This window comes from Copadichromis virginalis, linkage group LG11, assembly GCF_057382275.1.
Source record: "Copadichromis virginalis isolate Kocher_CV1m ecotype Utaka linkage group LG11, C_Virginalis_male_GT1.1, whole genome shotgun sequence".
NCBI classification, from domain to species: domain Eukaryota; kingdom Metazoa; phylum Chordata; class Actinopteri; order Cichliformes; family Cichlidae; genus Copadichromis; species Copadichromis virginalis.
This window is the reverse complement of record NC_140628.1, coordinates 32,392,049-32,419,058: the sequence shown is the minus strand read 5'-3', so window position 1 is coordinate 32,419,058 and position 27,010 is coordinate 32,392,049. Positions and strand designations below refer to the sequence as shown.

Below are 27,010 nucleotides of genomic sequence, written 5' to 3'. Positions count from 1 at the left end.
AATTTCTAACCATTTAGTTTATTAAAAACCATCACTGCATAAACAGCCATTACCCCTCCAGCTCTCACTGGAATTATTTGTCCATGAAAATAATGGACTTCTCTCACTTAGCCCTCAAGAGGCCTCTGGATGGTTTGCTATGTATCAGAGGAAGCTGATCGTGCATGATGCCCTACGTCAACTACAGATGACCTGTAAGCCAATCAGTCTTATTGATATATGACCGCCTACACTAATGACAACTAAACAAAATATTTCGAAGCCTATTTTTCTGCCCTCTAGGAGTACGTGTTCCTCATTCAGAATCTCCATAACACGCCTCATTCTGGGAGTGAGTCACATATTTTATAATCAAGGACTTCCAGTACTTAATATTGTTTTAATGAAATCTTGGCCCCTTTTCAGCACAGGGCTGTTAATTATTTCATAAGGTCAGGATCTCTGTTCTGAACACAATGCTGTGAATGTGTGGTATAATACTGACCATAACTGAAGGCATTGTATTGCATTCCTTAACCTTGAAGTTCAACTGCAAAAAACAGTGAAGTAATAATAAGAAATAAATTTGAATAATTTTGAGGCAATGACTAAACATAAGACAAGTTTATATCTTGGTTTCAAATCAAGTTGTGTGAATGTATCAGGTCACAAACCCCCAAAAAAATCTAATTTAAAAGGGAGAACACATTACAATTCTACTTGTAACGTAAAACAAATAAATAAATCCAAAAATCCTAATTATGGTTGAGCTTTGGGCCTTTCACACAAGTTTTGTGATTCAGAAACTTGGAAGAAACAAATCCCAGTAAGAGTGGTGACCACTAATGTAAGCACCAATAAACCTTCCTATGACCCCTTCTACTCCAGATTAGGACCTTGGGCATGGCAGGTCTTAGCAGGAGGACCACAGAGTTCAGACAGCAAAGAAGGATTATATGAGGAGCATCTACGGGACAACACAGGCATCAGCTTTCTGCGAGAGGACGTCAGAGGAGAAGTGGGCATGCAACTCTGCAGAGGGGTGAATTTCTCACTGTGCACTAAGTGGGGTAATCTGGGGTTGTATACTATTTGTTTGAAGCGCTATGGGCTATTGTAGCAACAAACTCAATCTGTTGCTTAGTAGGAAAATACTGACAAGTAATGTTTCGCAATATGTGAGTCTCCCCTGGCTGCAGCCCAGGAGGATCAGGGCGGTGCCCAAAGTCCTTAAGCACGAGCATTGAAGCTCTTGGTGAGATCTGTCTTCCCTGAGCCGCTTAAAGGAAAAAGGGCATCCCCCTTCTCCGCCCATCTTGCTTTCTCTCCTCAGCTATTCATCCCCACTCTTTTAGCATTGCGCTCACTTGTGTTCCCTCTGTCTCTCGCTCACTTCCCTTCTTTGCCCTGATTGGGATCTGCAGTCAAGCGGATTAACACATTCTGACAGGAGAGGCAGGCTGCCCACACACACTTTCAAGCAGCACGTGCATCTCAGAGAGAGGCTGTGTGTGCATATGCACAGCCTCTCAAGCTTGCACTGAAGTGAAGGAATGTCTAACTGTGTGATGAATAGAGTCCACACACCCACACACACACCTCAATATGAACTTAAGTGCATCTAGGCATTTAGGCCCAGAGGTGCATGCATGTACAGCATAGACAGAGCAACATACACGAAGCATAGACTGTGTACGCACGTGCACGTATCAGTTTGCGTGTGCCTGCGTGACTATATCCACACTTCATAATTTATACTCAAAAGCACTTGCAGAGGCAGAGCAGCAAATGGGCACATTTTGAGACTATCCAATTATCCCCTCTCTCTTCTCCCTCTCCCTCACTCTCGCGCTCCGTCACTCGGTATGTCTCAGCTCTGTCCTTGACCAGCGATGTTACACCATGTGCCAGTGCAGATAATCTTTAATAATTATTGTATAATTCGCCAATCTTGTCACACTGACTGTTCGACTGTACAGGGCGCCACTGAAAGCCCCTCACCCTCTATGTCTAGCATTTCTGTAACGCACGTCCAGTCACAGTTGCGGCATTTAAATGTACAAAATGTACAAAATGATAATTATCATTTATTGCACATGGAGATAAAAAGTATTTTACAATATTCACAAGTCTGTTCAAGCTGTTTAAACGGCGGTTCTCTTTTGGACAAGAACATGTTAACAGATTTAGGTCATTTTTACTTTGCAAATTTTCTGCATTTCTTTACAGCAATTATTTAATAAAACTAAATAATTCCTGCTAGTGTTTCACAGTAAGAGCCCTTCAGAGAAGTAAAGACATTGGGCTCTTGTCCCTTATAACTTGCCAAGAAAATATCTAATGAAATCTTAGTCAAAACTGAGTTATTAAAAGGATACATGTGATGATCTTCTTTATTTTTGTTACAGTCAACAACCAACACTATATTTATTCTAGTAACAAGTACTTTGAGGGCATCCAAAGCCAGATCTATCTTATTTCGCTGTGTCACAAAGCTCCATTGTTTATCCAAAAACTTTCAGCAAACCACACATTTGTACTGGGGAACTTTTCCTTTCATTGCCACAAACACAGACACTGTTGAGTACTTTCTTTTGACCAAATTCTACATGGACATTCCTAACTTGAGCACCCAGCGTGTATTTATCTGCCAACAAGTCCCCAACAAATACACTGTTCGTTACAGACAAATGTTTACAATAACTCTGCTTCCAAAAAGGTGATTACACTGTGTGAAACAAAATTCAATGATTTGCAAATGATTAAAAGCCTGTAAGTGATTTAAAAAAGTAAAAACTAAACTAAACTGAGAAATGCTATTGTCAGTGATGTTCATTTTGAATTTTATGCCAGCAAAAATGCTTTAAAAACGTAGGACCAGGGGCATGTTTACCACTGTGTTGCATCATCTTTTTTTTTTCAAATGTTTTGTCAGCCAAATGTTTTCCAATTCCCAGCTAATGCAGAATATCAGCTCCTTAACAGCTGTCAATGGTTCTGCTTTTCAACAACCTGTTTTGGAGCTAAATATTACACATTTCCCTCCACTACGTTTATGCAATGGTTGTATTTACTCATTACCTTGGAGATTTAGGTTTCCCATACAAAAAGTGACAAAGACACATTTAAATAAGCTGCAGTTTTACTTAATTGCTATTTTGTGCAGCTATTAGCAGTACACTATATAACGTATTCTGAAAAAGGTTCTGAGGGTTTTATTTTTAATACTGAAATGACTCATGCTACTCTACTGGTAATGTGAAATAGCAAGAATTCATGGAAAATGTCAGGGGCAAACGACACTGATACCTGCCCAACAAGGTGGTGTTTAATGCAGTACATCTGTGGAAGGGGACAGTTGAGGACAAATGCTGGCGAATGTTGCTTAATGCCTCCTGACTTATTAAGAGAATGGGTGGCAGGCAGTATAAAGGCCGGTATAGGCAGGAAGCTCCCATGTAGGACACACACACACACAAACACACACACAGAAGCTGACACAACCAAGAGGCTCACCAAGCCTGAATATTGTATGAGGCGTTCTCATGGGCCACTGCAGAGCGTGCAAACAGAAAGAGGTGGACTTATGCATGCACACATACACACTCAAACACACACACTAATGAACACACAAAAAGAGACAGAATGAGACAGAGTGGCACACTCGAAAACACAAACACATGTACGCACACAAACAGAGCCAGTGGAGCTTGAGCTGATGTGGCCCGGAGCAGCCCAACACACACACACACACACACACACACACACACACACACACACACACACACACACACACACACACACACACACACACACACACACACACACACACACACACACACACACACACTTAAGAGCCATCTGCAGCTGAAGATACAGCCTACAGAAAGGCTTTACTGCTGACACTCTGAGACAGACAGAAAGAGAAGGACAAGAAAGAAGGGAAAAACTGTCGTGACCGAGTGAATCAGGAGATTACGAGGAAGCGAAGCCAGGAAGGGTAGAAGGAAGAGAGAAACTGACAGACAGAAAGGTGAAGGGAAAATTATGGCCTCAAACTCTCAGTCTTACCTTCAGCCCACTCAAACACAAAACTGCTTCACCAACACTTTCACTGAGATTTCAGCAATTACTGAATGCAAGCCCTTATTGGATGAAATTCCCCTTAGGAGCATTCTGCTCAGGCCCCAAAGATTTCATGCCTCTACACAACCAAATAATAACCAATAATGACAAATCCCAAAACTCAGGAAGTTTAGGAGTATGTTCAGACAAAGTCCCCTTTGTGAAATAAATTAGATAAATCTGTTATTCATTGCATTTTCTTTAGGCTTAATGTAGCTAGGCTGGCAAATTCCTTTTTGTCCATGTGTGATTTTAGAGTGCTATTTTGGCCATTTCTGATGAGAACCAAATGATCCCATCAACAGAAAAACAGATGGAAATCAGATCTAGTTGAATGTGGAATTTACTTTCTGCTATATATGAAGTAATTCAAGCTTCAAGTATGACTCTCTCTTGTATTCAAGGAAAATGGTTTCCCAACAGTTCTGGTCTGAAAAGCTTTTTATAATCAGAAATTCCTCAGGAAAACTGTTGGAAAGAGGATTTAATCTCACAGCCAGAGAATACTCAGATGCAAACCCAGAGCTGGGACTTTTGTGATCCAGGACCTGAATTCAATCAATGAGTCCTTCAGGTAGGTTCCTACAATGGAAAATAGCGCTCTCCATTCAAAAACACCTTTAGCACATAACTGTAGCTAGCCATTGATTTAGGTGTTTGTGGACAGTTTGAGAGAACTTGAAAAAGAATTACGCCTTAAAGCAGCAGTTAGAGGTCAGATGAGCTTCTGAGCGCTTCATAAATCGAATCAAACAATGTTTGCAGCCTGTGGGTTTCTTCCAATAACGTATTTGAAATAGCCTGAAAAAGGGAAATAAAACTCATCATTTGCTGTCAAAGTTCATCACTCCAGGGACACAGGTTGGTATCGCTTACTTCATAAATGTAGTGAATCAAAAACTAGTGGAGAACAAAAGGTTCGAATAATATTTATTGCTGTAGCATCAATCTCAATTTTATAGGACTACGTTCTGCAATTTAGAAGCAGCTGATAAAAGAGGGAATCACTCCCACTCTATTATGTTGTTGTTCTCAGGCCATTGCCAACACAAGGTTTTATTCCAAAATCATAAGGGCAATTTGACAAAAAATTCAGATTGGGAAATTGCTGCTGACACAGATCAGGTAATGCTAGTGCCCAACTAATAATGGCCTAAATCCATTCATGAGCTAGCCATCTCATTTTTTCAAACCTTGCTGTTTTGCTGTGCGTTGTTTGAAATACGATTTAGCCCGAGCATTCAACATGACAGTAAAGCCATGGCGGTGACTGCATGTTGACAATGTTTGTGGTTGACTGATCGTGAACTCCTGCAGCAATATTCAGTGAGAAAAAAACCTCAAAGCCAGGCGAGATCCAGCTTTAAGTCAACGCTCCATATGAAGCGTAAGTGCTGTACTGCAGTGCACACGGCTCGCTGAATCATACCTAACCATCTCATGTTGAATTCATAAGAGGGTCCTTATGTATAAAAGGGTCAGCAAGGCATGTGAATATGTTCCATGTTCGCCTGACAAGCTCCAGCGAAGCCTTTTCCCACAGGGAGGAAAGACGTTAGGAAGCAAATGGATTCCTATTACAAAAACATAAAAATGGAACTGACGGACTGCCCTCACACTTTCTCTGCTGACCTAACCCGTTGACCTCTCTTCTAGTAAATATGTAAATGAACAAAGATTTTTTTTCTCAGAAGTTTCTTCCTCTAACTGGTGGGCATTTTATGCTGAAGTGGTTTCCAACTGGTTCTAGGCGTTGTCCTTTGGCTTGTTGGTGTTTTGTTGTTGTTGTCAGAGAGGTCTCCAGGTAACAATACGACCAAAGCCAGAGTGTTAAGGGGGGCGGGGGATAAGATGGGGAGGCCCAGCTGTTCCTATCTCTCTACTCCCATTAAGCTCAAAGGCACCGAGCCAGAATCCAACCATAAACAGCACTGGGACTGACTGGACTCCACAATTCTGAACTGGGCAATAGTAAAGAAATACTAAAATATATAGTTACTTTTCAGTAACAAGGGATTTCAGGAAAGAACAGTGGGTTATAAAAAGTTTTTTAAAAAATGTAATGACACCTCTAAAAATGCAGTGTTTAACCACTTCAGTTTCTTAAAGCCTAATTTATAATGCATAACAATTTAGAAGAAGGTTAGATTGCTACAAACACTGAAGGTTAGTGTGACTTTGGCTTCTTTATAGATTAAACATGATGTAATATATCACATCAGCAGATTTTTTTTTAAGCTAAGCTACCTTAATCACCCTCTGCCTCTAACCTGCCTACAAGTAAACAGGCATGACAGTGATATCAATCTCTAATCTTATTCTTGGGAAGAAAGTTAATCAATACACATCTGAAAATGTCCAGCTTCCCCTTTTAATGACTTGATGTACAATAAACTATGATACTCAAAGCCTTATTGCAACAGAAGGCAACACAGTTTGTTCAGGAAGTGTATCTAGGTCAAGATTACTTTAAGCCTAGCATCTGCTAAAATAAATAAATGTATTAATTAATTAAAATAAAGGTAATCAAATGGAAAGTGGACCTTTTAAGGATGTTAAAAAGATTTTGAGGTGTTAAAGACGCAGTTGTTTCCTGCTGTTTGACCCACTGCCCTCCCTCCCGTCTCCACGCTTTACCTCGATAATGTCAGCGTTAGTCCGGCTCTCGTGTGGCTCGTTGTACTCGGTGTACTTCAGCAAGACCTTGTCCATGTCAGTGCTGGCATACTGGAACAGCTTGTTGGAGTGGTTAAAGATGATGAGAGCGATCTCGCAGTCGCACAGGACGCTCAGCTCGTAGGCCTTCTTCATCAAACCAAACTTCCTCTTGGTGAACGTCACCTGATGACAAAAACGAAAACTGAGCTGAGAGAGCTCTAACACAATCTTAGTAAAATTATTCATAGTTCCCTAAAACAATTGTAATTTTATAACATTATAAACGACACTCTATTAATGAAGTTAAACTGAAATGAAAACAAGGGCATTATCTACATATTCTGACATTTTATTTCTTGTTCTAAGGCAAGAAGGTTTTCATGGAGTCTCTTGGTCCTGAATGATGATGTGGGCCACGGAGCTAGAGTGTGGATCTGGCAACAAGCCACAGATTATAGATTTTTAGTGAAAGATCTATTTCAATTTTCACGAGAGGAAAATTTTCTTCAGGGTCTGTTTAGAGTAATGTTCACTTACGAAATTAAAATGTCAAAATGTACAGGTCGCAACCATTTACAGAAAAAAAGAAAGAAAAATACATGCTGATAACCATATTTCTTTCATTCAACCCAAATCGCATACTAACGCTAAGACAAACTGGATACTAAACCTAAACTAAAGCCAATATTTTGAAAAGGATGCAGGCGGTGCACACAAGTTCTACTCAGCATTTTTTTTTTTACAAATAATAAATAAAAGAAATGAAGCAAGTGAAAGGGATTTTGTTATTTCAGCTTGAAATACAACACATTTTGAATGTGTTTGAATAAAAACATATAGATATAAATAAAAAATATCTGTTCACCAGAATTTAAAAAACCTATAATCTGCAAATAAGACACAAGGCATGATGAAACTGAAAGGAACACAGTGGGAAATCTGTCAAATGCTGAGAGTAAAACTGATACTAAATATGACTGTAGAATAAGCGACAGCTAGCATCTGTCAAAGCTCCCCTAAAGCTCTCTAATTGTCATGTTATATCCTGTTTTATCTGATGAAAAACCAAAGAGTAAAACTGACAACTTGCAGCTTTACAGTAAATTATCTGACCTCACTGTGACTCTCAATCTTGGCAGGAAAGTAAAAAAGCACATTTACGCAAATGTTGAGCTTTTCCCCCTCAAGACCTGACTTAATATCATTTTGGACCAGAGCCATTCAAACCAGCTTATTCTCAGTTAAACTGAAAGTGTAATTTGAGCTTTTTGCACTTCCAGACTCTAATGACGGCACAAATCGTGCTCTGAAGCGTATGGTTTGGGTATCTGAGACAAAGCAAGACTGACTGCATGGAAGCACTGTGTATTAAACATACAAGATAGAGACATTTTTAGGAAAAAAAAGACTCCTAGACAGAATGTCTAAACATGCTCTTTCAAGTACTCAGATTGTATTTTGTGCACAGACTTTCACTTCAGTCCGTACACTCCTTTCTCTCCCGTCACACTCGCTCTGTGTCACTTTCACACTATGATATGCTCTTTTCCATGCTCTCTTTCTATGTCACACACTCTCTCCCGCTCTCTTTTCTGCACTTTCCTTCTCTCACACGTTATTTCTCCCTTTCCCTTATGCACACACACACACACACACACACACACACACACACACACACACACACACACACACAAGCCCGCTCAGTTGTGAACAAGCTGAACAGAACTGGGAGTGTTGCTAAAGCACAGGGTCCCTTGTTGTCTGCCGGTTGGCTTTAGAAGCGCTTCCCCGCTATAACCAACTGGTATTTACAATCCAGAGAGATTTGGCTTTGTTTGGATTAAACACACAGGATTGCACAAACACAAACACATGCAAGGAGAAGAAGATTAGCAGAAGAAAAAGAAGAAAAAGCTTCAGGTACTGCTACAATATCGAGCATTTGATATGGGAGAAATGGAAATAAAAGTCAATGTGTACACAGATGGTGTTGAAGAGGCAGAAAGATTTCAAGCATGCTGCACTTCAGGCCACACCCACGAATGACATCAACACATTTTCCATCAGACGTGCAAGCCAAAAACCTGCTGTGACATCAATGATTGTGGCTGTGACCTGAAGTGCAGCATGCTTACAAGTTTCCTGCAGTTTACTGCACTTTCTTATGTAACCTTAAGTCCTAAAGTCCCTTTAAATCTTTGATTCTCATTCTAAGAAAGCTTTTTGTTCTGTACATCTGGAGATTGGTGACGTTTACTGAGGGAGAGGGAGTCACATGTTTGACCTTGAAGATTTTTAGCTATTTTACATTAATTTCAGTAATGGACTGATTGGTTTACTTTTTTTGCTTTTAAATTGGAAAAAAAAAAATCAAGAATATTTCTGACATTTTTAATATTAAGTGAAGTGTTTTTACAAACGTTGCACTGATTTCACTGCAATTTTTTACAGATATTCGAGACCTTTAAAAAAGTCTTCATCAAAATGTAATCGCATTTACTAGGCTTTTAAGAGCAAAACTGCAACCCTAATGGAATAACCATCTTCTGGTTTTATGTTTAAGAATGAGAGTGTTGAGCTTTTTTTGTCCATTTATGGTAATTACAATGCATTATAATATATCTGTCGCCAAATAAACGTATTAATGATATTCTGATACTGCCTCTAGGGTTTACCTGCATCGACAGAGGCCACATTTCTGTGGCAGAAGGCTGCTCCGCTGGCAGCTGAGTTCTGAACTGAAACTATAATTGAAATGAATTGAATACAGAAAGAAAGAGAGAACAAATAGAGTGGTAGAGATAAGATAGAGACACTGAGGATGAAAGCAGGAAAAGCAGCAAGTGAGACCTTCAATCTGTGCATCGTTCTCTCCTACAATCACTTCATCTCTTCCATCTCTTGCTCCTTTCTGCACCCGACATGTTTAAGCCTCCCTCATCCCTCCTTCTCCTCTCTTATTTTCTCGCCCTCGTTTTCTCTTCCTCTCTTCTCTCTCTCTTGCTTTTTCCACATCCTCCCTTCCTCCCTCCCTTCGCACTCGCTCACTCATTGCTTCCTGCTGCCACAAATCAAATTATATCGGGGTCGTATCCATGGGCAACCGACTCCTCTCCTCCCCTCCGCCCCCCATTTCCCACCTCATCACACACTGCTACCATCATCTCACCCCCCACACCCCCTCCCCATCTTTATCTCTCTGCCTATCTACATATCTCTCCACTCCTCTTCCTCTCTTTCTCTCTCTCTGTCTCACACACACAGACACACACACAGAATGAGCAGATAAATTATGTGGCGATGTTGGTAAGGGAGGAAATTACAGTTGTGCGGGATGACAAGACTGGTGATGTAGAGAGAAGCCACTGCAAACAACAACTGCTCCCTAAAAAAATTATAAGGTCATCCACCAGTGCTTAAAGCAAACAAAATCAGTCCCACATCCCAAACAAAACCTCTGTCCGTCTTTCTTTTTTTAGAAAAAAGTAAGCAGTGGGGTAGTGACTTTTGGTCTGAGCTTCAATCTTGCTGTTTACCACAAAGGATAAACAAGCTGGAGGTAATTGACATTAAGAGCTGAATTGCCAGGTAACCAATGGCAACTGAAGAATAAGACATCCTCAGTGAGAAGAGTAAGAAAGAAAGGGGGCGAGTGGTTTCATTTGAGTGCGTGTGCGTGCGTGCATGTGTCTTGGCGAGGTTGTGGTTGTGTGGCAGATGGATGAGGAAACCACCACTGACAACCACAACCTCCTCTTGCTGTTTCCTGTAGCCAAAACCCTCTCTTTCATTTGCTAGCTTACAGTCTCGCTCACACATACAGTTTGAACAGTTGAGGAAAAAATTAATTAATAAATAAATAAATACACCGGGTCTCACTATACTAATCAGTACAGGTACGAGCTTTCAAGGATCTACAGAACAATGATATGCTATTTTTATTTTAAAATGTTAAGCGATTCAAAAGTTATTGTAAATAAAACTGTATCTACTGGAATTGCATTTGTTGTGTGTAAAAGAGAGACAGAATTGAACTGTAAATTGCCATTACAATATCCTCTTCACTTTTAATTAAGGTGCTCCTCTAGTAATATTTTAATTGCCAAGAACTGTGCTACAAACAAACAAATGAGCAAAATAATCAGCTGCTTCTCCAGAGTCTCTCTTGTCCTATGGTATCGCTACACTGTATTGTCCTTCATTTTTTTCACATATGAATTCTGGAAAATGTTGGGAGAATGATGCTGGACCATTTGTCAAAGCTCTGCTTTTCCACAGCACACCGCAGGAGATAGTCCACTTCAGAGAGAGTTTTTACTACTGGAAATACTGATTTAGGCCAGAACGCCGCCTGGGTTGAGTGTGCAGGATACAGTACACACAGTATCCCTCTGCTAGCTATGAATTCACCAGACAACTATGTGTGCCATCGGTGCAAATCGGTGCAATAGCTGACAGGTAAAAAAACAAAAAACAAAACATCAAGTGTCTAATATTAGTGTGTTAGAGATTTGTTTTCTCATGTGCTATTCTGTTGAATAATGCCTAGAAGTTTAGAGTTACAGTGCATGTGCAAAATTGAATCTTGATCTGCTTTCCAACGTGGGTTATCTCAGCACAGGGGTTTTTCTGCACGTTGGACTACAGTTCACGATGAACTACAGAACAGGATGAGAGCTACAAATTGCAGTCTAAGAGAGTGGCATTGGATCCATTTATATGCAAGATAAGAAACTATGGAGAATAATTCAAATGGTATCGAGATTGCTCTTGATAGTGCTCGGGTCAACTTGCAGTTAGCTTCTTTCTCTTGCAGCCTCTTCTAGCTCTTTTTGAGGGGAGCACTAAGTGTTCCAAGCTACCCAAGCATGTTTTGGGTATACCCTGGGGTCTTCGGCCAGAAGGACATGCTCAAAAAAATCCCACCTCACAGATGCCTTAAGAGGCTTCCTAGTCCGATGCCCAAACCACCTCATCTGGCTCCTTTTAATATGGAGGAGCAGCAGCTCTGCCCAGACACCCTTCCGAGGAAGCTCATTTCCACTACTTGTATCTCATTTTTTCGGTCACTACCCACAGCTTGTGGCCACAGGTGTGGGTAGGAATGGAGATCAACAGCTTTGCTTTCACAATCACTTCTCACTTCAAGAGAGCAGGCCGATACAATGTCCACATCGCTGCGGACACCACACAACAGATTGATGCTTAATGCTTCATAAATCGTTAGACTTTTAAATACTTCTTTATGCATGACTATATTCCAACAACTACTAAAAGTTATCTGTTCTAAAATGTTAATCCTGTGGACTCTCAGTAAATTTGCTATAACTACAACTACTTCAGTTAGGAGACTGATTATTCTTCAACAATGGGCTACACTTGAAAAAAATTTAGATCAGCTGAAATGCTGAAATTCAACTTATTTAGCAGTGAAAGAAAAAATTCTGCACAATTACCTTTTTCCATTCACAGATATTTTAAAACATTTATTGAAAGCTGCTTCAAGGCTCATAAAAAAGTACTGCACATGAGATTTTTTCATGTGTAAAAGATCATGCAGATTCAGAAACATGGCTTAGAATTGTATGTTTTGCTAGATGGAAGCAAAAAGCAAATGCTCAACTTTGTAGAACAATCTTTAGCTTGGAAAAGTTCATGTTCAGATTTTAGCTGAATTATGAACGTATGCATCAAAGCTGTAACGTTGGCTGGGGGTGCCGCTGAGGATTAGTTTACACCTGACTCATATCTATTTTTTTTTTCTACAGATGGGTATGTGAATTCCCACTGGAACATTTTGCATGAAATTGCCCCAATAATTGATCTACAGGCCTACAATTAATTCAACAGCGATGTTAAAAACCCCCCAAAAAATTAATGGCACGACAAGCTTAAATTAGTTTACTTTTAGAGTCAGCGACAATACAGAAATACTCATTACAATATGCTAAATCTGTATCAGGAGCTGGTTTAAATGTTAAAATCAATAAATATTTGCATAAATGTAAAGAAGTGCTTTGATGTGTCTAATAGCTGATCATCTGAATTAACCATAAACTGATAAAGTCCCATTTGCTTACTGCACATGCATGTTTTATTTAACAGTTTCTAATCTGAATGATCAGAAAATGCTTTGCAATGGGAGTTGAGGCACAAGGGTTTCTTAATATTTGAAACTACACATCATAGAGACGTCTGTGAAATCACGTTTTCTCCAATCAGTTTGGTATGATGGACTAATAATAGTGACGCTAAATGCACGACTACAATACTCATTAGACTTAAAGAAAAACAGATGGAGAAGCAGTGTACTGGAGAGCAACTGCCCCAAAATCTGATGCAAAATCAGAATCAAAATATCATCTCTAACTTTGGGGTCAGTGTTAGCAAAACAAAAAGATAAATCTTAAGCGGATAGTTTATACTAGCATCCCTGGAGTAATAGTTTTAAGTGAGTTTTCTTGTTCCTTGAAATTTAATTTCCAAAACAAGCCGATGATGAATGTAATTCTTGCATTGCACTATGCACTACAGCTGTTGCTTAACATAAATCTGATTAGCGATTCAGGATTCTTTGATTTCTGGCAGCGAATCTTTCTTCTTCTTACATCTTCTTGCTAAAATGGGTCACAGTGTTAATGAAAAGTCAACTCTTTCTGTGTTATCTTTGATGTGACAAACACTCTTCCATAAAAAGAAATAAACAAATAAATCAAAGCATTCCAACATGCCAGTCCTGTTCTTTTTCATGCGTCTTTGTCTTTGTAAGAAATGTGGTATTTGAGATGTTGTCATGTTTCCAGCCGGGGCCCACACTCTGAACGCTGTTTATTTTGCAGAGCTTATGGCAGCATCTCTGAATCAACATGTAGGAGGGTGACGGGCTGCATGTACTCCAAAATTCATTTGATTTCCTTTCAGAAGCTGCACTGTTCATTAGCTGAAGCAACACAGAGAAAGCATCTAAAAACCACTTATTTCATAGTCTGTTCCATATCAAACACTAAATGTCATTGAGAGAATAACTGAATCCTGCTTTACTGTGTCAACTGCTCTCACTGAGAACATCAGATAAACAAGAAAAAAAAGGGGGGGGGGGGGGGGAGAAGGTGAAATGTAAATGCTCACTACAGCTTCGGTTCGATAGGAGCATCAGAATGTCATCACGCTGACTGGTTTGACAAAGTGATTAAGAAATCATTTTCTGCGGGGAAATCGCTTGATCGCAGTCAATGATTAATTTGGGATTGTGACATTATGATCATGTATTACCACAGAGTTCATCACCTTATTGATAAACTGTTCAACACCTGACACAAACACTGGCTGCTCGAGCAGAAACAGCTACAACCCATTCCTCCTTTATGTCCAATTGTGTACTGATGAATAACAAGTCATCATACTTCACCGACCCCCTGCAGGCACTGCTTCCTCTTCTTTATCGAAATGCAACCTGCTAAGATTGATGAGAAGAAAACTGAGGATGATTTTCCAAACCCTACGGCCACCTCGCTTTTACACTGCTCGGGTCTTATTCAGTCAGGCACCTTGTTTCTCTCCCTACGCCTGTCTCCATCTTGTTTTTCTTCTCTCTCTGTTTTTGAAGGTGGGCACGTCAAATCCATTACTCAATCTGCTCAATGGAGCGAAGCCCATTTACCAGTTGACTCATTTTAGATGGATCATTTACCCTTTCATCCTCTCTGACAATGCCACTGATGTAACCAGAGGGACCGAGTCTGTTTTTTGGGGAAATATCATACTTTTTTTTTTCTTGCCTTTTTCCACTGTAGGAAGGGGAGGTGTCAGAGAAACCCCCCGACACATATGAGCCTCATAAAACACAATGCTATTATACTGTTCTGTTGTGGCACTCTTGAGAGAGCTGCAACTATGTTGTTCATGCTACATGGGACATATGAAAAACGGAAAGGATCCCTGTGGGAATTTCTTATTGCCTGAGCTAAAGTATTCTGTCACCACAATGGAATTCAGTGCTGGAAAAGTGAAAATGATCATTTCTTTCTTAGATCTGAGCAGGACAGATGAGAGCTATACAGAGAAATCAGCTCAGTGAAAGCCTGCATCTACTGGCTATATATGGGTCATTTAACACTCCCGACTGGATCGTGAAGTTTAGCTCAGAAATTAAACAAATATGTGTGTGGTTGTTAATTTTGTCTTTAGCCTTCAGTGTAACCATTTAGCTACAGCATAGCTAATGAGTGCATTAACAAAGTTAACAACAATGTCTGGACTGTGTGCTGCCTGTGTTTTCTGCTGCAAGTTTCTCAAGCAAGTGGAAACTGAGACCGAAGAAGATAAAGTAATGACACAAACTGTCCCACGATCACTCCAGATGGGTCAAATACAACTGCCTTGTGGTACAGTGGTGCTATCAGCAGAAGAAACCCACTCGGCGACATATCAAAGTCATCTAGTGTTGTCTGTGCAGAGATACTTACCCCATTTTAACAACTGCAAGGTCCAGCTTTATTATAAATGTACATCATAATGTATAAGCTGTGCAATTCATTTCTTATATGAACAACATAATGTCTATAGCAATGGACCACATTTGCAAACAAGCTATTTAATGTGTTCATTTTATATTACAAGTTCCTTACAATAATTATGCCAGTTTTTATGAAATTAAGCTCCTGAAAAAATTAAATAAAACTCAATATTAAATCTTGATTACCTAACACTGCATGACATTTATCATATTCTTCACTACAAGGGCGTTTGGGATTTCCTTATGCATGCACATGAAACAGGGTCAATACAGGATTCATTTTCAAATACCACAGGACTGATCCACAAATCCAGCTATTTATAATTATCCAGCTACTTATATTAACTTTGTTGAAAACTTTAGTTCTTTAATTTTGGTTTCTGAAACAGGAAAGTTTAACAGGAGTTTCTTTCCATATCATGACAGTTCAGGTCATTTGTTCTAACCTGTTTGTTGCGTTCGTCAGTGATCCTCTGAATCTGGATCTTTTTCCTCCCCATGGTTCTGGTGTTGCAGTGGGAGGATCAGGGGAAAGTGACAAGATGTGAGGTCACGGATGGCTGCTGTTACTTTTCCTCCTCTTTGAATCTCTATTCGCTTTCAGTTTGCCCTCGCTGTGCACACTGACCCTGTTTGAAGGACCCAGGCAGGGAGGCTTTCACCAGCAAGATAGAAAAAAACAAAAACAAAAAAAGAGGGAGAAGGAAGAAAGGAAGAACGGGGCTCTGTGTACAGCACGCTTTTCAGATCATGGTCCTGTTTCTGGGGGCAGGTCATCCACACTCAAGCTGAACTAGGATCTTCTGCCCTCCCCTTCACCTCAGCTGGGCAGCTTCTGGAAAACAACACAAGAGACATTTATCAGGCTGAGAGAGACAGAGATTCTGAAAAGGGCAAGGAGAGCGAGGCTTTGTTTGTATATTATGACCTTATTTAGCTACTACAAACCCAACATATACAAGAGAATAAATGATGCAGCAATCCATTTGAGGCACTATCAAATCAGAAGCACATTTGGCTGAAATGAAGAGTAGGTGAGGGGGGTGGGAGTGTTTGTGGCTCTACATGCAGAGCAAGAGGCCCTCAGGGGCCCGCGAGTCGGGAGGCTGTGCTGTGTCAGCTTCATTAGAGGCATCACCGCCACATCACTGATCTGCTGGTCGCCCACGGCAACCGGCTGCCCGGCCCAGGCCGCCTGACACGCCGAATGTGAATCCCCGATCAGAGGCACATTAGAGAGTCTGCGGATTCTGCTCATTTCCCATTTTCAAAACACCGTCTTATGCATTGATCATTTCTCTACAGGAAGCTCAGTAGTGACAAGACAATATGACGATCTGCACTATGCTAAAGGGAATTATTCTCCCTTTAAATCCATGAAATATCCATATAAATAATCAATGTGGTTAAAATGCAATTTTCAGTCTTTTCAAACAGATTTTCTCACGAAAGATACCAGACACATCTGCAAACAAAATGAGTGTGCAGATCTCCAGTGACACTTCATATTTAAAAGACAGGATGGCGAATGTCATTTTCTGACCATTAATATCATTACGCCTTATTACCTAAACTGAATGCTGACCTAATTCCATGCAGAACAGCGAAAGATGACGAGTGTAAAAACGTGGGTCTAATTCACTCATACGTCTAACTAACCATGAAATAAGGGTGGTCTGGGATACGCTACGGTGCCTGATCAAAAACAGAGGATGGGTACATCACGAAGTCCATATTTTAAAAGGGCAAGTCAGAGCAAGAAAGCCCAGAGTGTTTCTGCAAATTCATGCAAACTCATGAATGAATGAGACGGCAGCAGCCCAGGAATGGCAACAGAGGCAAAGACCGTTTTAGGCCCTGTTACTACTATTTACGGTTCATCTTTAAAAATAGCACTCATATATATATATATATATATATATATATATATATATATATATATATATATATATATATATATATATATATATATATATATATATATATATATATATATATATATATATATATATATATATATATACATACAGATTGTGTGGACACACAGCACAGCCTGCACGTGCGCACACACACACACACACACACACACACACACACACACACACACACACACAGTGGCAGCCAAGTGGCAGAATTACAGAGCTAAATCATCTGGAAAGCAGCAAGTACACACATCAGGTCCGCAGCATTGTTTGCATTCCCTCTACCTGGGAGAGCAGCAGCAGAAGAACGCCCTCTATTTACATCCATTCTTATGAAACAAAGAACGTGAAATAGTCTGTCATGAGACTGACATTCCTTTTGTGCTGCTGTGGGAGCTGCACTGCATGCTCGTTTAGAGAGGATGCAATTGGCTTAGCTTTGGAGATGAGTTGCCTATGAATTATGCACTGATGGGAAAGAGTGGAAGGGGGCTGAAGAAAGAGTGTTATGAATGTCATAATTGCTTTGTAAAAAGGCTTGATGGAGAACTGGAGGCTGCCTGAGCCCGATTTTTTACACTAAGCATCTACAGTGAGCTGCAGGAACTGAATGTATTATACTGGCAAGATCTTTCACATATTTTGTTCCAGCCCCTTAAACAAAATTATTTTATAAAAATCCATCTCATCCACTTTCGTTCATCCTCCTCGTCTCCATTTTCAGTATCACCAATTTAATAGGAAAACTAGCAAAGGATAATGAATTCTACCTGGATCACCTAATTAGTGTACTCCTGGAAAGAGCAGGCATTTCTTTATGTTGCACATTCATTCCTTTCATTCAGCTTCAAATGAAGGAAAGTAAAGAAGTGGTGGCGAAATATTTTAATAAAATAATAGGGTGTGCGTTCATTCTCTCTTTGTCAGCCACAGAGAGAGTAGGGGACTCACTGCAGTTGCAGTGAAGTTCAAAGGCAGCAAACTGAGGGATTTGTCTTTAGGCTGTGGGCTGATCACACATGAAAAGGCTGCTTTATCTGCCTGGGGTGGTCAAGTCTCGACCTTTTACCCTTCATGCTGCTGCAGCTCGCTTCCCATGTCTGATGTCAGGCAGAATCTCTGCTCTCACATGGGAAGCGGAGAGCCTGGAGTGTGTCTGTTACTTCACTGAGCAGACACGAGTGATAGAGAGGCTCTGGACAATGAAAAGATAAACACTGATAATTAGGAATCTACCGTGGACCCAGATTAGCACCCTGGGGAACGCCTAATGCGTTTATATGCTTTATTCCCCAAGAGGCCATTGAAAGGCTAGTCTTTAACAATTTATTATGGCTGGAGTTAGGAAAACTGAATAAAAGGAATATAGAACTTTTAAGGAAACTGCAATCATTGAAAGTACAGCTGTGCTACATTTCTATAGTTTTTAAGCACAAATATCGGCTGTTCAGGTTTGATGAAAAATTCATCATCTCTTTAGATAAATTGGGCAATTTGAAGTTGATAAAGCTCTGTGGCTTCTAATGCGAGATGTTTTCATACACTTTGTACCAAAGCAGAGACACCCTACCACACAAGAAATCTAGAAATGAAAAAAAGTATTCGTACAAGATGTCAGTTCTTTTCTGTTCTTCTTAATTACATCAGTTTGGGGTTGTCTTCAGTGTCCTTTGAAGATGCACACTACATTCTATAGTATGTACCAAAAAAAACCCACCAGCCTCAAAATATCTGACAATTAAAAAAAAAAAAATGCAATCCATTATAATGTGCTGTTTCATAAAGACAAAAAAGGCACAATGCAGAAAAGTAAGCCAACTGAGAATCTGGTCATCAAATTAAGGAGCCTTAAGAGAGCATCATAAAGAGCATAAAAATGAAAAATACTGTTACTGTAGAAATGTGTCAGCTAAGTTCTAGAGAGGGCACATCAGGTCACAGCCTTAGGACAGTCTGTAACAAAGATTAGTCCATAAAAAGAATGGTTAGAAAATATTGCAGTGCATCACCATCCCTGACATCTACTACTGGCTGTTAAACATTTCAAAGCATCAAATCTTCTATTCCAATGATGTGGGTGGAAACCCACGAGGTACAGGGGCTATATTATGATTTTAACATTTATTCATGAGGAAAAAGTTGACAAGAATGCTCTATTCTGCAATAACTTGCTTCACTTTTATGCAGAGCCGTAGCTGGAAGCTTCATGTTGCAACTGTCTTTTACAGTCAGACAATAAAAAAATAAAAGAATCTTCCTTTGGGCAATCAGGGGTTAAATGACTTGCTAAAGGGCATGCCATCCAGATTTTCACAGCCAGTCAAGGTTTGTGAACTACTGACCTTCCTTCTGACAACCTGCCTGGCTGCCCCCGAGGCTAACACTGCCCTCGATATTTCCAATTCAATACGACCAATGTTTCTGCTACGGGCTTAATGTGCCAGAACCTGGAGGGAAAGAGATACACTTGCATGCCACAAAATGTAGCAGGAAAAGAGGGTGTTTGGGTTAAACATGATCTCTGTCAGTATAGCATTCTGTTGGCTTTTACGATGGCCGGCATGATGTAATCAGATGATGATCCATCTCTGTGTGTGCACACTAAAGTCTGACAGCTACTGTGAGATATTTGGGTCAGAAATGAGTGATAATTCAAGCAGAACAAAACCTGAAACAGGACAGTTTTAATTAAAATACACTACAAGTGCTTTATTTCAGCAGTTTTTCCCTGCTGTTATGGGTTCAGGCACGGGTTTTTTAGTGTCGCACTGCACCCTGCAATGTCAGCTAATAACTACAAATGTATGTTATATGCCATTTTCACTAGTGTGAATGAACATAGACTGCGTGGCATGTAAGAAAATGCTAATTTAGACATTGCCCCAACTTGACTCTTATATCATTGTACTGAGTTAATTTTTAAAAATGAGTTTGAGACAGAATACGCCTGGTTAAAAAGAAACATGATGATCCTAAGAAAAGTTATGACCATTGTTTTCCCCAATGATCTTTAAGCTGATGAATGTTTACTCGCTCATAATGAACAGAAAATACATTAGTCATTAAGCTTAAAACATTTTTGGGGGAAGGTTATCGGTATGCCCATATGATAAATCTCCAGTACAACACTAGCGCGTCTATATTGGTCAGGCCTGAGTATTATCTGTCTCTGTGCTTGTCTGTGTTTGTGTGTGTTTTCCTGTATGTCCATTCTTTACCATCCTGGTGTGTAAAGTGGCAGTGGAGCAGCCTGGAGCAAAGAGATAACAGTCAGCGGTAGAGGGTTGGCCGTCAGGGGGAGGAGTAGTGGTGGTGGTGAAGATGGTTCTCGGCTGCTGGAGCCTTGCCAAAGGACTACAGAGAAATCCATTACTTTTCCCACTCAGCACCAACATCTGCTAAAGCTGATCGCAACCAGCTCCACTGCAGACACCCACTATGTGCTGTCCATTCGAGCCCAAGCTATGATTACATCAACCTAGACTAAAATCAGTTTCTAACGCTTTATGGACAGAAAGCTGCCAATGTCATGGGAATTGTCTGAAACCTATATGTATGTGCTTATACCAATTGTAATGAGGGTCAATTTAAATACCCAGCAGACATATAACGTTTAATGGTTATGAAAAAACTAACACAAATCCAGGAGTTAAACCAGCACAAAAATGCAAGCTGAGAACAAATTCAACACAGGAAATAAAATAAGCTGTAAAAACAGGCTGTTCTGAACTTAAGGACCAAGTAAAATAAAAAAAAAAAAAAACCCCAACAACACTAGCACAATGTTCACACAGTTGTTCAAAGAAAATTACTGAGGCAATAAACTCTCTTATTGTTGAGAAAAAGCATCCATTAAAGTTGCTAAAAAATGTCTTTTTCAGACAACAGACAGTGACCCTGAACAGAGGTACACAATCACCAGCCAGTGGCATTTAAGTGAAGAATACATAATCCAAAAAATGCCCCATGAATCACTGGCTGCTGTTTACCAATGTTGATGTAGCTGGCACTTCGGGGAGGTTCATGTGACTTCTGGCTAACAACACAAAGTGGAAAAGTATCGGGTGTTTTAAAGCCACAGTCAAGAAACACGAATTTTAAATAGCGTAAAAGATTCGATTCAAATTACACTTCGATAACTCTTACTGATGCTGGGATTGATAGTCAGTTTGTGTCAGACAGGACTGTCTGGTCAATTGATGTCAAATGTGTTTTGTTTTTTGGTCCTAAAATAAGTTTTCCCAGAAGATCTGACAGGAGGGAAATGGTAACAAATGGTGGCTGGTGATGTGCCAGCCACAATTTACTATGCATAATATGCTGACTATAAGAGAGTACCTCATAGAACTAAACTTAAAAAGAAAAAAAATCAGTAGAAAGCTAGGTATCACAAATTGCTCTCTGTAGCACAGCTTACGTGAAAAGAATCAAACCAGCAAACTTGTTGGTTTTTGCAATCACTGGCAAAAAGATACATGATCCTCTAAAGGAAGCTAAGCTAAAGTGCACTATCAGTAACAGTGACTGTTTGTCATGATATAAATATAAGAAAATTATATTGACTGCTAATGAAATATATAAAAATATCATTAAGCAGGCCCTGCTGGCAAAATATCACAGACATAGCCTAAATATCTGCACAGGAGTTCAGGGCTTCATGTTTCAAGATGTGTGCAGTTTGCCTGGATATAGCTGTTGAAGTCATGACCTCTGCACCAGGCTTGGAAAATGACTGATCTGTGGCTCACTTTGAGGTAGACATGGATCAATAATTTACCAATATTCATTTATCACTCAAGGTTCCATCAAAATAGGTCTGACAAGTTGGACAAAATACAATTTGACAGATGATCCAATCAGATGCGCTGTTCAACTGGGAATCAAATGAAATCAAATCAGCAGGTGTCTGAGGTGGTCTTGCACCTGTGGTTTAATTTGACCAAAAACAGAAAAGATGTAGCAGACCAGAAGAGTGATCAAAATGAACATGCTCTTCTGCCTCATTAAAAACAGAAGGACCAGAAATAAACTCTCCAGTGTTAGGGGCATTTAAAGGTTGAAGGTTAAATGGCAGGCTGAGCTCAAACCAGTGTTAATCGGTTGATTAATTCGTAAGTTGAAAATTAATTTGAAGACATTTCATTTTTCTTGCACAAATGAAAAGCATCCACTTGGGATTCTAACCACTTTTTTCCCCTGGTCTTTTCCAGTCCCCCCCCCTCCTGTCTTAATTGCAAACACATATAGGCACTGAGACACTGACATCTTGAAGGCATTAATGCCAAGGTTCATGCATTGCACACCAGCTTCAAGATGCATTACAATAATGAATCGGGTTTTGTAAGAGGAGGAGGAAAAGTCTAATAGATTTGCTCCTCGCTGGGAAACAGATAGAACCATCAATGGGGCTGAGAGTGAAGGGTTGGGGGTTGGGAAAAGGTTGGCATGTAACTGGGCCACTGAAAATGTGACCCGGCGAGCCCAACCTTGAGGGTGTTCTGCCAGCACCAGCTGTGTGATATTTACAGCCTGTTGCCTCATGTTCCCGGGCAACTGTTGGACACAGCTCCCAGCACACTCAAGCTTCAGATCACCCAGCATGCATCTTTACAATATCAACAAAACCCTATGGCTGATTTTGTGGAATATCAGCAGGTGGAGTAAAGGGAGGGCATGGTGACAAATAGTGGAGGAGGAGAGGGAGATGGACGAGGAGGAGGGAGCTGCTGGCCTCGTATCTGAAGCCTGGCTTATGATTGTGATTGTGCCTGTGCTTCAGCGCTGCCAACCCTGGCAGTGGAATATGATCTCCCCTTCCCCCCTCTCCTCTTAACCAATCATGGGTGAGACTTTAGAGAGGTGGGAAAGAGTGGGTAGGGCTGATGCAGTGCAAGGGCAGCACTTCTGAGGTGGTGGTGGTTTGGGGCAAGAGATGAGATGGGATGGGAGGGGTAGTAAGAAGATCTGTGCCTCATGGCTTGTGAATCACGCCCGCACTGCTGGGTCGCTATCAATACTGCAGTCTGCCCGAGCACGTACACACACTCCCAAACACGTATACAAAAAAACAAACAACAGCACGCACAAAAAGAAAAAACACACCTACGCACTTAACACAGGGCGCCCTAACGGTCACTGATCTGCTGTTTGTGCTCATAGCCTCTGGCATGAATACAGCAAAAATATCCCGATAATACCCATAATGCACGTATATACTGTATGCGAGTGCAAACACAGATTCACAAAGATGTCTTTTGTGCTGAATTTTAGAAACCATGTGGAGTATAGGGGACTTGTTGGCAGGCCATACAATACTTTAACTGTAATTTGTTGTCGATCTGAGACCTACCCCTGTCACTGCATCACCAACATGGACAATGTGGTTTGGCCTGTTGGGTTACATCATGACCAAACGATAAAACCTCCTAACATGCTCAGGGGCACTCCTGTTCCTGAAAGGTGTGGACTGATTAGAGGAGCCAGTGGTAAGAGTTTAAAATGATAAACTGTAACCGCGTAAGAACTGTGACAAATAGGAAAAATGTGAAACCGTTTCTTGATTACAAATCCTTCAGATTATCTAATAAGGGCTTGAGGCATTTTTTAAATGTATTTGAAGATCTGCTGTGGCCTTGCATGTATAAGAGGTCACTACAAGTTCTAAAGTTTTCGTGCATCGATTTAAAGGTGTATTACAGTCACTTAAAGTAAATCAAATTGAGTCTTCTAGATGCTTTTTCAAGAACTGAAACCGATGTCTAAAATCTCAGCTAAACATGCCATTGATGGTTATTTTTGTTTGATCAAATAACCTTATCTAAAATGACTTAATCTTCAGATACGTAGTGCTTGGAGATACTCAAATGTGCATAATTTGCTTCTTCTTACTGTTTGTGTAATTGTAAGTTGGATATATTTGTTTTTCAGACATGATAATTTCCCCTCAGGCTGAGAACTCCTGTGATCATAAATTTCTTTATTTACTGACAGTTTTAGGACATAAAAAAAAAATGACATGATAAACTGGTATGATAATGACTAAATAAACAACTAATCAATCAACGCTGTGCCATTACATTGAACTAGCTCTTACATACAGTGTTTTGTTTTGTTTTTTTGGATCACAGCAAATTAAACAGCTGCAATTTGATTTATAAATGAGAGTTATTCTGGCAGCGGCAGTATTTAATGAATTTATTATTCATTCAAGTACTACCCATTACGTTGGGCTTTGTTTGTCTTTGAGATCAGATCATTTATAATCTATAATCTGCCTCATTAGGGCAAATAGTTTTGAAATGCAACTCTTGAGATGTCTGGTGGAATCCAGGTTTCCTCCCTGAAAGCTTTTCCCATCGTTTCAAATGTGCTGCGGCACAATAACAAAAGGTATGTGACAAAGAAGAATGCCCGCCAGACAAAACACTAATGACATCAATGTGACACTCGAGGACGAAGGGCGTGCATGCCCGAGTCAGCGTGCGTACGATAGTTTGACATCACTAGTCGAACATGTTTTCATCAATGAGACCTTATGCAAGAGCCAGACAGGTAAGATCAAGACAACCGGCTGGCTCTAACACATAGTGCTTTAACGCAAGTGCTGTCAGGTTTATTTTCATGAATGCAGGTGAGTGGGAGGAGGAATTCTGTTTTTTTTTTTTTTTCAGCACGAAAATACCTACCTATTTTTATCATCCACCACAAACGTTATGTTTATTTATCTGTCATTAACTGTGTAATGTGGGCACCGCAAGTATGCTAAAGGTACTCGATAATAATAAACACTCCACGGAGTGTGGCACACACACAAACACCACTGTTCTAAGAAGTAACTGTAGTCCTTTCAACAATTTCACTCTCCCTATAGAAAACATTTTTGGTAACAGATATACACAGACTCAGTCATGATTGCGTGTGTGTGTGTGTGTGTGTGTGTGTGTGTGTGTGTGTGTGTGTGTGTGTGTGTGTGTGTGTGTGTGTGTGTGTGTGTGTGTGTGTGTGGTCATTAGAAAGCACAAGCTCCTTCAGCTCAGAGAGGCATCTTTCAATCTAGTCACAGGAGATCGAGCCAGGTCGGCTTTGTTGTCAAGAAACCTTTCAAAACAAGTGCGGAGCAGCTGCTTGGAGACCTGCAAGTCCATCCACTCTTGTTCTGACTGGTTTAAAAAGCAGAAGGCACCAATGCAACTCAATAAAACTTGTAGAAATGAGAAAAAACATCACAACCATGTTGAGAAAGGAAAACTTATTTCCTGTCATCATCCCAAAATTAAATGATGATCACTATGGAGCAACCAACAACAGTGCAGCGCACGATCCATGTAATAATCTCCCATCTGTAGAACAAGACCCTTCAAATTCCTGATGTAATTCTTTTTCTACAAACAACACAAAGGCAGACAAATCAATTTAAGCCTGGAAATCAAAATAAGCCTATTATTTCTAGGATAAAACAACCTCCTGCTATTAACCTTGTGTTTTTCCTTTTCTTTTTTGGGAAAAAGCACAGTAAAAACAGGGTAATCGCAAAGGTTAAAGAACCCCAGCAGCTGTATTCAATGCGATATATCTCACCATACGTAAAGTACAGAACATAGTTTTAACAGGTGTCAAGGGCACAAGCGTCATGGCACTCAACTCACCATTAATGGTCATGCAAGCCTTCAATTCAAGGAAGAAAAAGAGCAGGTGTGACGTTATGAGCTTCACAACAACACAAGCTTTCAACCATAAATCACTACAACAGACCCTCCCTCCACTCTTGAGCCTCTCTCAGCACATTGGGGACTTGGGTAGATGTCAGTTCAGCAGCTGACAAAGGACAGCCGGCCACACAGCAAGTCACCTCGCACTCTTCCATATCTACCTCGTAAAGACCTACTGATTGCTTCCTGGACTGATTAGAGACCCGATAAATCTCTGAATGTTCATGAAAAACATCTTTTTTCAGAACTTCAGCTAAAACGTGACTTTTAAACAGAGACGAGGTAGTGTGAAATCTTAAAAGAAAAAAAAAAACGACTTTCTCTCTTCATGGTTTTAAGAAACATAGCATTCATTTCACATCAAATCAATTTAATCAAACCAACTGTAACATCTCTATCGACTGCTCTTACCAGCGAAGATTTTTGGTGCCAAAAAGTTGTTTTGGAAGTTCTATGACACAGCAGAAAACAAAACACAATGTTGAGGTCAATAGTTCCAAAGTAGTCCAAGTCAAAGATTGCAGAGGTATACAAAGTCCTGAATAGAAAGACAGTCCGGCTTAGAGCAGCACATGTGCCACTCCACCCACCATCGACTGCCGAAGTGACAACTGCTGGTGGAACACCTCACTCTGGACGCCCCAAATTACCCTTCTTACTGGACCCCAAGCACCACCAAGCCCCCTCCTCTGCTGCTGCTTCTTGTCACTCTACCTCACTCCTCACAATTAAACAGTACACTCATCCCCCTCTCTACCCATAAACCCCTCCCAGGTCACCCTTTGCCCTAATATGCCTTCAGCAACTGCCACCAATTCATCATAGTCTATGTTAGCAAATGAGGTGTGTGTTGGTCAGCTCTTTAAAGAATTTTTTTCCCCGCATTTCAGCACATTTAATGCAAATCCTTGCATTTCCAATTTTTTAGTAGGTCAAAATTTAACTTTATTGAATTATAACTAATTGAACAATAGATTATTTTCTAAATATAAATCTCATTCCTTGAAGTTTAAACTGATAGTTAAAATACGAAACTTGACATTATATGCCACAGCAAAAAAACAAAAACAAAAAAAAACAACAACAAAACAAAAAAAACAGTG

At 40.2% G+C, this 27,010-nt stretch overlaps 1 protein-coding gene across 9 annotated transcripts in view; it reads right to left on the bottom strand.

Annotated features, from left to right (window-relative positions):
* mef2d (myocyte enhancer factor 2d) overlaps positions 1–26,642 on the bottom strand; it is a 71,263-nt gene extending 44,621 nt beyond the window's left edge. For all 9 annotated transcript variants that reach the window (XM_085472059.1, XM_085472062.1, XM_085472063.1 and 6 more), the window contains exons 1-3: positions 26,319–26,642; positions 15,724–16,112; positions 6,742–6,945 (exon numbers count right to left, since the gene is read on the bottom strand). In XM_085472059.1, coding sequence (XP_085328185.1) covers positions 6,742–6,945; positions 15,724–15,777 — 258 coding nt within the window. In that variant the 5' untranslated portion in view covers positions 15,778–16,112; positions 26,319–26,642. The remainder of the gene's footprint in view (positions 1–6,741; positions 6,946–15,723; positions 16,113–26,318) is intronic.
* Positions 26,643–27,010: the final 368 nt, after the last annotated feature.